The following is a 17,017-nucleotide window of genomic DNA, read 5'->3' on the forward strand; positions in this document are numbered from 1 at the left end:
TAAGAAATACTAGAACGATTATGAGAAAATTCTTGGTTTGCTCCTGAAACACTCTCAAACTTCAAATGAGGAGTAAAGAAAATGTTTGTAAGAACCAATTCAAGATAGTAAATAAAAATTTTCATAGGAAAATGAGATCAAATATTCAACGGGAGAAACTATGGACCATGGAACCCAGGCTCACGCAAAGAGTGACATGTAGCCAGATAGAAGTTAATCAACTTATGTATTGGCACTGCAAGTACAAAAAACAAACTTCATTTCCTCATTGTTAGAAACCACAATTCAGTGAGGAATATAGAGAAGTAAACATCACTAAAATGCAATGAGATATGCACTAAAATCATGCTTTGAACTGTGCACTGTGAAAACAAAGAATAGAGTAAAATTAATTATTCTAAAGGGGAGATGAAATTTGAGTATGTGTAATGTATGGTGACTAACATAACATAATAAAATTAAAAAAAAATTGAGTATGATTTTAAAACCTGAATGTTAGTTTATTAAATAGAAGAAAAGGTTAAACAAATTACAGAGAAAGGCAAGAGTGTGTGGTTGTAAAGTGGCAAGGTTACTTTGAAAAGTAGAGAAAAGTATTGTGTGGCGACAGAGTGAGATTTGTGAGAAGAGTCACTAAGGATAAAACTAACCAGAGAGGAAAGGTCAAATTGGGAAGGTCGTTGAATGCAATGTTAGAGGGTTCAGACTTTATTTTAAATCACACCTGAGTAAGCAGAGTCTTTGAAGCAGGGAATTAGCATTAAATATATGTATTTTTGTTATTTTTCTTCTTTGTTTATTTGCTTGCCTTCAGGACAATAACTCTTGTAGCAGTAGTAGTAGGAAGAACAGACCAACAGATTCAAATGTTGATCTGGAATCTTGAATTTTTTTTTTTTTTTTGAGAAAAGAATGGAATGACAGGATGTCACAGCTCTATTCTATTGAGTAATGAAAGACAAATGAATATTACATGGAAAATGCATATTGCTTTTTGATGAGCAGATAGAATGAGGAGTTAAAACAGTTGTACAAAAAAATAAGTTTGCTTATAATGACCTAGGAGTTCAGAGGCAAAGTCACAAAGACATCAGTAAGACAGACTAAAGAAGAATTAGGAGTATGGTTGGGTCAGATAGGAAAGTTCAAATTTGACAATGATAGTTTTAACCAGTAAGATAATTGGAATAGCTGTATATAAATAACTGTAACACAAGGTATAACATAATTAGTATCAAAAGAAATAAGACACCATGGTAATCCAGAAGTAGGGGACAAAATTTCTTCCTGGGGAAATCACAGAAATTTGTTTTTTACTGGAAGAGGGCATGTTATTGTGTGCTTTCTCTCTCTCTTTCTTCTTCTTCTCCTCCTCTTCCTCTCTCTCTTCTTTCTTCTCTTTCTCCTTCCCCTTCCTCACTTTTTCTTCCTCTTCCCCTTCCCTTTCTTCTTCTTCTTCTTTGTCATTGTCGCCATCATTGTCACCTTCTGAGATGGAATGTGAAGTTTACTGATAACTAAACTTTAGCGTGCAGGGGATGATATTAAGGTATTTTTAAATAAGGAAAAACAGCACGTGGAAGTCTCATAACCAAATAAGAATAAAGTATATTTTGAAAATAGCAGAGCACCTCGGTGCCTCAGTCAGTGGAGCATCTGCCTTTGGCTCAGGTCATGATCTCGGGGGCCTGGGATGGAGCCCTGCTTCTGACACCCTGCTCAGTGGGGAGTCTGCTTCTCCTTTCCTTCTGCCCCTGCTCATGCGTGCACACACTCTCTCTCTCAAATAAATAAATAAAATCTTTGAAAAAAAGAAAATAGCAAATATTTCTGTTACATAGAATAATGGATGCATGAAGGGGAAGAGTGAGAGGTAAATTTAAAATGAATACTTAGGACTGGAACATTGAAACCTTCGAATGGGAAACTAAGAAATGAAAACATCAGTAAAGAGAAAGGATCCGTGGCATGCTTTCAGGAGTCGCAATCAACTCTATTGCAATAATGTTTAATCGTCCTAGCTCAGTCTTCCTCACTTAATGGATGTTACTCTGTCTGGGTAACATCCATATTTATAGCAATGATCCATTCAATGTCCTGACCTTTCTGTTTCTTAACCTCCTTGTCTCCCTTGAACTTGCACTCCTTCTTACCTTAGCCACCCATTACCAAGGTCAGAGCCTGAATTTTGTCATTACCAATGATTCTGCCTTCATCAAAATCTCAATTTTTAGTAACAGCTCTCTGCCCACAGCCTCCTTTCTGTCTATTTAGCACTTCCCACTCAAACAATTCTTCAACCACAGGCTCTGTAATCCACTATATATTTCTGTCCATCACACCCTCATGTCCTCAAGTACCTTTCCTTTCTATTTTAGATGACATAGTCACTCATTATAAACATTTTTCTCTATATACTCTCCATTCTATATCCCCCCAGTCTCTCCATTATATTCCACTCACTTGGCACATCTCTAATTCCACCTGCAGTCTTTGCCTCATTCACTTCATGGTTGTAAATGTGAAACTGACTGTGGATATAAGAAGATACATAACTTTGAATATAGATTTTGCCTTAAATTAATAATCTTATGTATTTTTCCAACAACAAACATAACCTCTTACCTGTATCTGTATCTGTTCATGTTACCTTACCTCTTATTAGAACAATGAGCTGTTCTTGGCAGTTCAGTGCACTGGATCCCATATGCTCTTACCTAATTCAAGGAGTTTCTGCAGTTACCCCCTCTCTCTCCTGTAAGGATCATTTGTTTCCTCCAAACTGAATCATTCTCATCAGCAAACATATTACAATACTTACTATCTTAAAAGCAAATTTCTCGTGGTTCAACTACCCCCCTCCAGCTCCCATCTTATTTTCTCTACTCTCCTTTATAGCAAAACTTCTTCCAAGAGTTGTCTAAACTCCATCTCAAATATCTTCTATTTTCTCCTATATATAAGAGGCCTTAATGACAACCAGTCATGCCACCAAGTATCTCCACATTGCCAAAAATAATGAGCTGGATGAAAGGGAATTCAAACTGAATTAATGACAATCAGAATGGAAAGAAAGAAATGGATAGGAAACACGTTATAGCATCCAAATTAATAGAACCTGGTAATCAATTGATTATGGAGAAATGGAGAGACTTTATCACTTTATTCATTCACAGAATATTTTTTATTCTCATATGACCATATTATTCAGGTCATCATCTCAGGGTCTTGTCAGGTTCTGCACTCAGTATGGAGTCTGCTTGAGATTCTTTCTCCCTCCCTCTCTGCTCTTACCTCTGCTCATGCACTTTCTCTCTCTCTCTCTCTCAAATAAATAAATAAATAAAATCTAAAAAAAATAAAATAAATTTAAAAATATTCTTGGCTCTTACGTTACTTATTACACATTTTCTACATAATTAATGAGAACTAGATTCTTTAATTCATATATATATATATATAGAGAGAGAGAGAGAGAGATACAGACAAAGAAACAGATATTAACCTGGTTGGGTGGGGAGGGGAAGGAGGTAGAGGACCAGGAAAGACCTGTTATTTGAAGTAGAACTTAGTTATCTACAAAACTGGAAATGAGTAAATGAATTCTGCTTTGTAAGCAGTGGAAACTTTTCCTGGGGAGCAACATAGAATAATGAGGGCAAATTGGTTTTGGAATTAATATAGTTCTAGATTTGAAGCCTTTACATGTCATTTAATAGCCCATTGATGTTGAGCAAGTTATTTAACCTTTCAAATACTCACTTTTCTCTTAATTAAAATAGAGATAATCATATTTACCTTGTTGTGTTTGTAAGATTTAAATGACAATTTAGTTACATACACTTACAGCACCAGGCTTATAGCAGGTGTTAAAAATATTTATTCTCTCTTTACATCTAGACTCTTTAATGCACATAAAGCCCCATGATGAAGCTGTGATAATTGACATTCCCCCCTGGAAATATGTATCTTTTGAACCATATCATTCATAGATCCTTTGAAATCAGTAAGAGTTTATAAAATAAAATATGTGGTGAACTGTTTACAGAGCAAATCAGGGCCTGGTATGTTTAGTATCTCAAATCTGAGTGCTAACAGCAGGAATGCTGGCATTTTCAATAACAAGACTGAAGTGAGAAAACAATCTGTGCAGATTAAGGTGTAAAAATAAACTCTTAACAATAGTTAAAACAACCCATTTGTCACGTTTTCTCCCAGAGTTATGCAACCAGGCAGTTGATCAAATGAGCTAGCAGAACTAATTCCTCTGGGATATTTTAAGTCCCATGACTTCTAGGTGATTACTGTATGAATAAATAGACAGCTATGGGTAAGAAACTTTTCTGGAAGAAATAATTTCTCTGAAGAATGTTAAAAATCTAAAACTAAAAGGCAATGTGGGTTTCTAGGTAGTTGCAAGGTACAGAAGTTCACTCCAGTGAGCTTAAATAAGAGACTTGTGTTTTCAGGAAATATATGACATGATAAGAGAAAAGATATTTAAAAAATCTAAGATTAGGGTCTGTAATATGGCCTGACCTCATAGGGACTGAGACTGGAAGGTTGCTGAATCCAAATAGTCCTAGGAATCTTAGTTAACAGGAGTGTATGGCTATTTCCTTTATATCTTTCCTAATAATGAGTTTCAGCTCTTATACATAACTTTTTTTTTACTCTCCAATTGGCTTGTCTTACCTTCCGATTTGAATAGATCATCCTTACCTTCCAGATGGTGTGTGTGTCAAAACTCCTTCCTCATAATTTAGCCTTACCTTTATCTTATTTGTATCTTACTGCTTTTAGTTTCTTATAGAAAGGACTGTGGATATAGCAATTTATGATTAATGTGCTTAATGCAGTGAAGAAAGTCCACCATATTTCTGAGGCATTTTACTTTATCTTTTTAATGGAAAAAATACAATCTGGTAGATATAAATATTTGAATGAAGCATACAGATATTATAGCTTCTACTTAAATCACAATTGAAAAGAACCAACTCTAATTAGGGTGGGAGATTCCCATAGAATTATTTAGAGATCTTCGAAGCATTTAATTATTGAAATTAATATTAATATGTCATTTGGAATCATTATATTTTTATTTTTATTTAGTTTCCTTTCAAGTCAGTACAGTAGTTTGCCCGTTATTACTGGGACCAGTCAAACCAGCTTTCAAAGAAGGGTCCTTGGCTGTAGCAATGAGGACCCAAGTTTATTCAAAAGCTGATCTGTTGTTACACTCACAGGTTTTGGTGGCATCTCATAAAAATCAAATTACCAAAACTTTTAGCAGGTACCAAATTTTTTTTTCATATTTGAAAGGCACACACATAGACACACAGACACACATACACACACACACACAATCCACAAAGTCAAAGAAAACTAGTAAGAAAATCACCCATAAGAGTTTTAAATTATAGACTTATTGCAGAACTATATATACTTTTGGTTATGTAGATATATTTACAGAAAAGTTTCTGTAATTTTATTTGTGAATAGAAATTTATAAAAAAAGCAAACATATTTAATTTCCTAAAAATGGAAACCTTTTTTTTAAAAAAAAGGAAAACTTTTTAACATACTTCTCAAAGTGAATATTCAACCCTTTGTCAAATTTTTCAAATTTGCTCTATCTATCCTATTGTTTTAATGCTAGAGAGCTTATAGTTTTGTTCAGAAAAATATATATATAGCTGCTTTCTTTAGACTTTACTTTTATAAGTTATTTTTCCAAGTTATTGATGTACATGGGCTGAGCCTTCAGATTGTGGTAGAGAGGATGCATATATTTCCCTAAATCACAGTGTCAAGAACAGGAGAAGAAGATACATCTTAAAATTCAGTAATCAGAGGAAAGCAATTACAGTGTGAGGCAGCCCCTTGATCAATTTTTTCTTGATGCTTGGGAAAGAGAAAAAAAATCTATTGGTTTCTCTGATTTTCAGAATATATGTAATAGTGATGGAAAACATCTTCTAATAATAAACCTCTCTAGTTCTTCTCAATCTCCTCAGATAAATACTATTCATAATTGTACATTTATTTGAAGATAACACAAGTTATTTATTTCCTCTTGTCAGGAGATCCTTTAATCCCCTTATTTACATAACAATAACTCATCTTTGGAAACTGTGATTCAGGGTAATACACACTTTTTGAGGTGAGAAAACAACATGTTGTCTATCTATCTAGGCTTGTGAAATTGTTTCTTATCAGGGACTCATTTTGGGAATTAAAAATAAGGCAGGTGGACACTTTTCTAAATGATTAACATTCCCAAGGATTATAACTTGTAATTTATTTGAATACAGTAAATAAAGAAGAGTGTATTAATGTGCAATATTTAGAGTTCTAAACTGTCCATAATATTAACACTCATTATACATGAGAAAATGGATCCAGAGAGGTTCTGTGATTGCCTCGATGTTCCAAGAGAGCCAGGACTGGAGCTGGGATTTGCATCACTTATCTACAAATCACAAGTTAACTTCTAATATGTCCCAAAAAGATGAGTATAGTGACATGTCTTACACATAGCACTATGTTAATAGACATAGGGTGAACTATTTAGTCATTTCCTTTCTTCCCTCTTTCATCTTTGTCATTATTATTGTTGTTGTTATTATTATTATTATTACTATTTAATGTTGTTTTTGTTATTTATTTGGGCTTTCATCTCCTTACCAGGGGGCTTACATAGCACAATAACTATATATTAATATTCAGATTGCTAAAGACAGTAAAAAAATAATTACAAATGAAACATCTATTGAAACTCAAGTACTATTAAAATATAGACTCTGTAGACCTACCTTCAAAGATTATTTATCACTAGCCTCATAGTTGAACCTGCAGACTGAAATTTTTTAAGTTTTTCAGATTTTTTGTATGTCATTGGCTCTCTACTCTGCAAAGCACTTGGAGAAACACTGCTCTAAATTACACTCTACTTAGGGAAAAACACCCTAACTCTTTGTAAGTAATTGGAATATATATATATAAAAAAAAAAATCAACAACCATGAAGACATAGGAAAGTAATGTTCTCTTAGCTGGAAGACTTCTGTTTATTAGGAATTAGGGTAATTTGGGGTCATCTTCTATTGGCAGGCAATTTCAATAGGACAGCCTACCATCCCAGAAAAGACAGGTATGGGGAAAGAGATGAAGACACAGTGTAGTGTCTCCTGGGAGACAAAAATAAATAAATGAAACAAAATAAAATAAAAATAAAGGAACTACCTTGATGAAAGAGATAAGCCTCATCTTTTGATATTTAACTAAGTGCCTTATAGGACTGTTTCTCTTTCCTTTCATCATCAAACCCTAGCCAATAAAAGAAATTACAAGCTAAGCCATATATGACTTGAAATATTAAAAATTGCAGCTGAAATAAACCAAGTACCATGGCAGACAGCCAATGACTGATGTATTACATGTGGTATGCCTGGTCTGTTACACTCTGTGATTAAAATTCCTCAACAGAGTGATGTCAAAAAAATAGCTATTAAAGACCTGAGGTCAAAAAATTCCCATTTTTGCCCCATTTCTACCAACAACATTCTATAGGACCTTGGGCCAGTACCTGACCTCTTTGACTTTCAAATCTCTCATCTTCAAAAAAAAAAAAAAAAAAAAGAGGGTGAATTATATTTGCTAAGGTGGACTTTAGTACTAACATAATTATCCCATGAAATATAGAGCAAAACTTAATTGCTGAATGTATTCAATTGTTAAAGAACAAGACATATCTAAAGAATTTTCTCATCTGTCCTTTTATCATCACCATTACAGTAAAATTAGAAAGAACCAGTTATTTCTTACAGTGCAGCTCAAATTAGATAATATAATTTGAAACCTCTTACACAAACCTTTTAATTTTATTTTTAATATCTAGTTGAAATATTAGCAAACTTTTTGGGCCCTGAAGTGAGGCTTAAAAATGTCTTTGGCCATATGGGAATCATTTGAGGAACACCAGAAGGCCCTACCTGGACGAAATCACTTCCCAAATACTACCAGGAATGCCTATCCTTTGAGTCATTCTTTTTTTTTTTTTTTTTTTTTTTAAAGATTTTATTTATTTATTTGACAGAGAGAGAGATAGCGAGAGCAGGAACACAAGCAGGGGGAGTAGGAGAGGGAGAGGGAGAAGCAGGCTTCCCGCCGAGCAGGGAGCCCGATGTGGGACTCGATCCCAGGACCCTGGGATCATGACCTGAGCCGAAGGCAGACGCTTAACGACTGAGCCACCCAGGCGCCCTTCCTTTGAGTCATTCTTAAGGATGAAAGCTGTAAAAGAATTTCTTTGCACTTCACAAATATTATGTGAAAGAGAAGAGAGATGGGTTTAACTCCTATTAGCCAATAATATCAGTAATACTTTGATATGATTCAGAGGCAGATCCAGATATTGAAGGGCCTGAAATGTTGTACAATTATAGGATCCTCATATTTATTTTTATTTATTTTTTTACAGGACCCTCTTTAAAAACATAATACAAAAGTATTAGCATAAAAGTGGATTCTAAAGGAAGTTTTTACTTATGATAAGAGAAGAAATCAAAACAGATTACTGCAGCTTTGGAGATTCAGGTTCCTTTTTTCTGAGACCTTTTTAAACAATTTACTAAAAAGCAATTATATAGAAATATTGTCTAAATTCAGCCTCAATTTCACTGCCCTCCTACAACATTTTACGGTACTCAACAACTTCTAGCACTCACAAGGACCCGTGCAAGTAGGGTATTAAGTTTAATAAGCATCATGATAGATCATGTATTACTAAATCATCAGATTAACAGGTAGACTTGGAACACAAATACTATACAATCAATGTTAAGGGTGGATAGGGAGATTGCAAGCTAAATTTAGGGACTGCTTCAGATGGGCCAAACAAAGGTAGACACTGAACAAGATGCTTGGGAGTCCTCATATGGTGGGCCTATGGGTAAAAGGGCTTTGAAGATAAACTTCTCATCATTGAATACACTCAGCCAGGTATCACTAGCAGGTCAAATCCTGCTATTCAGGAAAGATATAGGAAAAAAAAAAAAAGATGTGAAAAATAAAAGAAGTTGGAAAGTATGGAGGAGGATATAAAAGAAGTAGAAGAGGAAAACAGTATTGAGGAATAGAGAGAGAAGTGCTTAAACATTTGTTTTGCTATAGGACTAATCACTCAATTCACCATCAGGCTCTTGGTGCTCAGTGAACATTGGACTAGAAAGCAATTAAGGTGTGCAAGACTGTTGAATCTCAGATCTGTACCTCTGAAACAAATAATGCAATATATGTTAAGAAAGAAAAAAAGAAGAAGAAGAATGTAGCAGCAGGGGAAGAATGAAGGGGGGGAAATCGGAGGGGGAGAAGAACCATGAGAGACAATGGACTCTGAAAAACAAACTGAGGGTTCTAGAGGGGAGGGGGTTGGGAGGATGGGTTAGCCTGGTGATGGGTATTGAGGAGGGCACGTTCTGCATGGAGCACTGGGTGTTATGCACAAACAATAAATCATGGAACACTATATCTAAAACTAATGATGTAATGTATGGGGATTAACATAACAATAAAAAATTAAAAAAAAAAAAGAAAGCAATTAAGGAATCTGCTTGTTAGAATAAGACATTACGTTAATGGTAATTCTCTTCTATTCCCTCTGTTTATAGATTAGTAAGAATGAGACACAGAAGTCACTGACCTATCTGAGATGGAACAGTCTAAGTCATTAGGAGAGCCATGTCCAGAAGCCCAATCTTTTGGTGCAAATATCAGTGATATTTTGTTTATGATTGCTTTGCAAAAAACTAGCACAAAAATAAATAAACAGAGATAATCTTCCTGTCCTCAGTGAACTTAAACACTTTCCATCTAAAGTTGGCCACATTCATTCTTCAAGGCCCATATCAAATTAATAATAGATAGATACAGATAAGAGATAGATAGATAAATAGATAATAGAAAGATAGATGATAGATAGATTGATAGATGATAGATAGATGATAAATGAACAAATAAAGGTTTTCTTTGCTAAAGTTAACCATTTCTCCCAGTGCACATCCAGTTGCCTTTATATCTTATCTTATTTTTCTTACTCTAATTTTTTTCCTCTCCTTTCTCATCTCACACACATACACAAAGGGATTACACACAGAGCTATCCACACATACACATGGACCTATATGTGTACATATGTCCATAAACACAGACGTCCCCAAACACACACAAGCTGCTCAGAGAAACATCTGTGCTAAATTATACCTGTGTTCTCTGCGGTACTTTATACACAGGGATCTCCTAAAATTTGGGGGAGGAAATTAGCTCCTGTCTAGCTAGTGAGGGAACTAGGACTGGAATTCACCAGGCCTCAGCCAAGCCTTTTGATAGGTGAAAGCCCTATCCAATCTCACAGCTTCAACTGCCACCTCTAAATGATGACAAGAAGTACCTATCACCTGTCCAGAACTCATTTAGAGCTTCATTCTTTCATTGTGTAATCTGGTCAGATTCTTTCTTCTGAATATCTTATAGGTATCAAAGTCAGTACTCCTAAAATGAAAGTCATCCTCTTTTCTACTGTAGTTGTGTTCGTTTTCCTTTCATTCAGCCCCTGAAGCTGGAAATCTTAATGTCATTATTGAAGAGGATCACATGCTTGTCCCTGGCACCCCCCTATTGTATGACAATCTCAATTCTTTCTTGTTTTAGGGGGTTTTTTTTGGTGTTTTGTTTTGTTTTGTTTTCCATCTAGTGCCTCTTCTCTTTTTTTACCACCATAATTCAAGTCTGGGCTTTTATTCTTTCTACCTTCCATTATTGAAATAACGTAATTGATTTACTGATCTCTGCTCCAATTTCAGTATATACATCTCAGCAAAATACCAGTTCCCTATTCAAAACCTCAGTAGTCCAAATTATTTACAGATTAATGTCTGAATGTCTTACTCTGTCAATTAAGGCCCTCTATTTTTTTGTACTCCATTTATATTTCCAAATTTGCCTAGTATTATTTCCCTTCACATACTAACATGCCAGAAAAGCTGATATTCCTACTTCTGATAGTTTCCCTTCGTTTTGTCTTTATTCTTTCAGTTTCATTTACTTTTTCTCCTATCATTTTCCTACTTACTCAAATCCTAACTATTCCTGTGAGAGCCTCAGATGTACATAATACTTTAGGGATATCTTGTTCATGGCACTCATCACTTCCTATCTTTGTTTACAATGATTTTTATATATCACTCTTCTTCCATACTTGAGTATATGTTGTTTCTTTCTCTAAGAATACACTTGCTGAGTGCTGGAGAGCACAGTTCATGGCTGATTTATCTTTATAACTCCCATAATGCACAGCAAAATGTTTGAATATTATAGATATTCAATAAATGTATGTTGACTTAATAAGTATTCATTTATGACAATGATAAAGAAAGTTTTTACTTATGTAGAAAAAAACCCAATTACTTACCATGGGAAATGTTCATATTTATTTGTTTCCCCTGGAATATAATCAGTAACTAAACTAGCAGTGTTGACTAACATTTTCAATAATTATTATTTAAAATGGTATTGAACATACATGCTTAACATCCTTAAAGGAAGACTGGGATTTCAAATTGAGTCTAAGTATCCTTCTTATTTCAATGCATCAAAAATTTAGCAGTCATCAAACAGACATTAACAACCAAACCACAGCACTTTTCAATGTAACATTTCCAGAATTGGAAGGAAATTGTGACATTCATTTTATGCTTAAAGAATGTTTTTTATTTCCCAGGTGTGATGGGAGAATATGAGCCGAAAATTGAGGTCCATTTTCCTTTCACAGTTACAGCTGCTAAGGGAACAACTGTTAAGATGGAATGCTTTGCACTTGGCAAGTAAGTACATATTCTTCCATAATTAGACACAATTGTTTATTAAAATGTGACATATCTTATTTTTGGATCACTTACTTTGTTAGATTTCATTTCCCCAGAAGTTCCTTGGTGGTTATTCATTTAAAAGGGGGGGAGAGGCAAATGGTAACTGATGAAGTAACCAATTATAATGATCTTTCTAGTGGTTTCTATGAACAATAATGTATGTAGTTTTGCTATTTTAACATAAAGGAGGCTTCTTTAAATAAAAGAATAGTTTTACATCTCTTTGCCTACATGTCTTAAATTTCCAATGTCATTCTTAAATTTCATTCAGCAATGATATAAAGTGGATAAAAAGATAAGGTGCTATCTGCTCCTCATGCAAAAAATATAGATTCTGATAAGATATAATGAGACAACAGCATAAAAATCATAAAAATGATAGTTGCAGTGAACCAACTGATTACTTTAGTATCTTCTGAAAGAATGTTAACATTATAACACCAGCTGTCAATATGTACAACATGTAATCATTCTCCAAATCAGAAAGATGATTTACATCACACTATAATGACTGCTATACATAATGATTCTATTTCTGAGGGTTTAAATCTTATGATATATAATCACTTGTCAATGATGTTTATAATATGAGTATTGAGCATAGGTGCAGGAGTGAGATTTTGATTATATTTGATTAGAGTATTATGATTTATTTTAAACAGGGTGTTGTTTTGTTTTTTTCAGGGTGATAAGACCTCAGGGTCCTTTCTAGACTCCATAATTATAATTTGCATAAATGCATCTCTATCAGAGTTACTAATCATTTAACTTCAGTTGTGGCGAGCTAGCTCCCACAACCTAGCTATACAGCACTTGAGATAAAACATGCTATATAGGGGGTGCCTGGGTGGCTCAGTCGTTAAGCGTCTGCCTTCAGCTCAGGTCATGATCTCAGGGTCCTGGGATCGAGCCCTGCATCAGGCTCCCTGCTCAGCGGGAAGCCTGCTTCTCCCTCTCCTTCTCCCCCTGCTTGTGTTCCTTCTCTCGCTGTGTCTCTTTCTGTCAAATAAATAAATAAAATCTTAAAAAAAAATTCTATATAAATGTGCTTAAAGTAGGTTTAGCCTATGGGTGAGGAAAATATTAGTAAATATGAAAAATTCAGCTAGTAAGAAGAGGTTGAGGGCATAAACATAGTTAAACACCATGGTTTCTTTTTTTTTTAATTTCAAAATGGATTGAAATTAAATGCATACATGTGCAATTCTATTTAAATCTAAGTAGAAGTGGGATGCCGGGGTAGAGCAGTCAGTTAAGCATCCAACTCTTGGTTTCTGTTCAGTCGTGATCTCAGAGTGGTGATATAGAGCTCTGCATTGGTCTCCACGCTTAGCATGGAGTCTGCTTGAAATTCTCTCTCCCTTTGCCCCTCCTTCTCATGCTCTCTCTCTAAAATAAATAAATAAATCTTTTAAAATATAAATCTAAGTAGAAGCATGATCATAATAGACTAAAAACAAAATAAGTTGTCATGTGGTCCATTTTTAAGCAAAATATGTCTATAAGTAGAAATATATTTCAAGAACTTTAAATTCATCTAGAATGTATTTGGGCCGATATCCAAGGAAGCCTTCCAAACCCAAAGATATTGGTTAAATGCACATGATTAAATCATACCTTAAAAGTCTTGTTTTTCACCATTTTCCCATATGTGGTGTCAAATATGCCTGGAAATGTCCTGTTTAATCATTTCAATTCTGATAAATACAAAAATAATATGTTTTGACTTGATGCCAAAGGTTTTCATATATCCTGCAGTTAAATAATTCTTAAATGCCAGAATTTGTACCAACGAAGGTCATATTGTAAAACAAATTACAGAAATGGATTTATAGAGAAAAAAACAACATGGGATATTTCCCCAGGCAAGCTTATTTAATAAGTTAGATGTGTTTGCTTTTGGAATTCTTGAAATATGTTTAGTAAATTGATCCTTAAAGTCCCTTTCATTCTAGGTGGAATCAAACAGTCAAATTTTGTTATTTTAATACTTTATTTTCTTCAACTTTTCCACTTCTTTGTTACTCCTTCTCCTCATCTCCCCCCAACATAAGTAAAAAAAAGGGGGGGGGGATAAAGACACACAACCTGTCAAGAAAGTCTCTGTTGCTCATTTGATAGCCTTTTTACGAAGTGTCATAATTATGAAAAAAAAAAAACAACAACATGGGGCACCTGGGTGGCTCAGTTGGTTAAGCGCCTGCTCAGGTCATGATCTTGGGGTCCCAGGATCCAGGCCTGCATCAGGGTCCCTGTTCAGTGGAGTCTGCTTCTCCCCTCTCCCTTTGCCCCTTCTCCTGCTCGTGTTCTCTCTCTGGCTCTCTCTCTCTCTCAAATAAATAAATAAAATCTTAAAAAAGAGAGAGAGAAAAGGAAAAGAAAACATGCTATGAAGAGATCTACCTCTACCTAAAGACTAATCTACCACTGATGAAAGTAAATAAAATTTAAAAAATAACATCTTTATATGTGTTAATTCTTTTAGAGTATATTATTATGTGGAATAGATCCTTGTTGCGTACCAACATAATCATAGCAATTTCAAATTAATACCCGAGCATCTGCTTAGTTCCCACAACTCACCTGAGCTACTTCCCACTTTAAAAAGGACATGATTTTCTGGTGGACTTTGCCTGTCCAGGAGCTTTATTATCTGTCACTAGATACCAATCAGGACTTTGCCACTCAAGCTGATTTCCCCCCTCCATCTGTCCACATAATGTTTTCTTTTTTTAAAGATTTTATTTATTTAGAGAGAGAGAGAGAGATCACATGCAGGGGCAGTGGCAGGGGAAGAGGGAGAAGCAGGCTCCCAGCCGAGCAGGGAGCCCTACTCGGGGCTCAGTCCCGTCCCAGGACTCTGGGATTGTGACCTGAGCCAAAGGTAGAAGCCTAACTGACTGAGCCACCCAGGAGCCCCAATCCACATAATGTTTTAATCAAATGTTCTTCATATAGTATTATAACCGAATTCTGGCATAAAAGATGCCAAGCTCTTTGCTATCTCATGTCCTTTACACTTGCTGTTCCTTCTATGCGGCACACTCTTCCCTGTACTTTCCATACTAGGTCCCACTTATCCTCTGGCCTCAACTTAAATATTACCCTCTAAAGAAGCCAGGTGTGACTACTTTATGTAACTGACACTCATTATTCTCTATCTAAATATTTGTGTTTTTTCATCATAACCCTTAATACAGTTTTAAATTATTAAATTATTTACATATGAGTTTCTCTATTTTTTCCCCTTTGGATCAGTCAGAAATCCAGGTGGAAACAGGGTCAAACCCTTATGGTCCAAAAGAGTTTAGTAAAGGCACAAGTTGAAAATCAATGAGCAAGGCTAAGAGAACAAAGAAAAGAAACTGAGGCATTTGTAGACTAGTGATAACAAGAAGTCATTCCCACCCTTAAGTCAGAATGAAGAGGGAGGAGGAGATGGTGTCACCAGAACCAGGGACAGCTGGAGATATGGAGAGGGCTGGGCCCCCCAAAGCAACTATAGTAACCATAGCCATGATGAAATGCATTAAAAGAACACAGCTGAGGAAAGGATCAGGAAATTCATACCCTGATTTCTTTTTCCTCATGCCTTCTGAGCTCCTCTGATGGTTCTCTTGGCTAATGGTAAACAGAAGCCAGCTTAAAAGCCCAGAGGATGTTATTTGCAGCATTCAAAACAAGGCAGAGAGTCTGGAGGAAGAGGAAGGTGACAGGCAAGGGAGGCAAAAAGAATAACCAGGAAGTCCCCATCAAGTTTTAAACCCCACGAGGGCAAGAATCATGACTACATTCTTCACTTATTCCTAGTGCCTACCACAGTGCCTGGCACATAAGAGCACTCAGGAAATATTTGTTGCAGGAATGAATAAACTCAGAAGGACTGTGTCTATTCAATCCAATTCAACTCTTTATCAGTAACACATAATAAATAACAAACAACTTTTTATGCAGAAAGCCTTTTGGCTAATTCCTATTCTCCCAAACAAATCCACTTACATTCTCCACATCTCTACCTCTTGCCCTCATCTTTTTCCATTTATGTCCACATTTACACTTGTATTTTTGTCCCCATCTTTTCCCACTTATTCTTACCTCACTCCATCAGTAGAAATCACCATTTTTATCATGTTATTCTTTAAATCAAACAGTTTCCTAGATACTCCTCTCTCAAGGAAAAATGATTCATTCATTAATGCAAAGGAGCCAAAAAGAAAGTGGCATGATTTTCATAGCTCATCTGGTAAATGCAAATGGGCTAAAGTACCTTGAAAGAACCTAGCACTGAATACCAGTCTGAAGGTTTTAAGAAACAACTGTGTGCCAGTTACTGTACTAGTTTCCAAGGATTTCTATAGTCCCTGTTCTCACTGTATCATGCATTTAGCTGATTTAGCATCACATTGTCTGGAGTCCAGTCTGTCATTACATAAGCAACAGTACACAGCTTGACCAAATGTCCTCCCACAGTCAGCTTTTATCTCTAGAGAGATTTACTACCCATCTTTTTTGTTCCAACTTTAAGCTGAGACTAACGGGGCGCCTGGGTGGCTCAGTCGTTAAGCGTCTGCCTTCGGCTCAGGTCATGATCCCAGGGTCCTGGGATCGAGCCCCACATCGGGCTCCCTGCTCCACGGGGGGCCTGCTTCTCCCTCTCCCACTCCCCCTGCTTGTGTTCCCTCTCTCGCTGTGTCTCTCTCTCAAACAAATAAATAAAATCTTTTAAAAAATAAATAAACTGAGACTAAATGACAATAAAGGCAGATTTTCCTCCTCTTGAATTTTCTCTGACCCATGACATCATCTCATGAATATCATAAGCCACACTGGGAAATTTATTTGATTGTTAAAATACTTTCAAAACATGTCAGAATACCATTCTATTGCTTACAAACTACATTTTTATGTCTCTTGAGAAGTAAATACATGCACTTCTATATACTCTCTCTCTAAAGGTATTCCATTCTTATAACTTAGAGGATGTAAATTAATGAAGCCATAGTTTCACAGATCATTTAAAAATAAATAAGCTGATACTTTATCTGTATTCTTAAAGAAAAACAGCAGAAGACAAATGATTTTAGGTTATTG

At 35.4% G+C, this 17,017-nt stretch overlaps 1 protein-coding gene across 3 annotated transcripts in view; it reads left to right on the forward strand.

The window, feature by feature from the left end:
• The window catches only part of CNTN5 (contactin 5), a 1,336,681-nt gene that overhangs the window by 959,448 nt on the left and 360,216 nt on the right, over positions 1 to 17,017 (forward strand). For all 3 annotated transcript variants that reach the window (XM_078058730.1, XM_078058731.1, XM_078058732.1), the window contains one exon: positions 11,779 to 11,881. In XM_078058730.1, the coding sequence (XP_077914856.1) occupies positions 11,779 to 11,881 (103 nt within the window). The remainder of the gene's footprint in view (positions 1 to 11,778; positions 11,882 to 17,017) is intronic.

Source organism: Halichoerus grypus, chromosome 11 (genome assembly GCF_964656455.1).
Source record: "Halichoerus grypus chromosome 11, mHalGry1.hap1.1, whole genome shotgun sequence".
Taxonomy (NCBI): Eukaryota; Metazoa; Chordata; class Mammalia; order Carnivora; family Phocidae; genus Halichoerus; species Halichoerus grypus.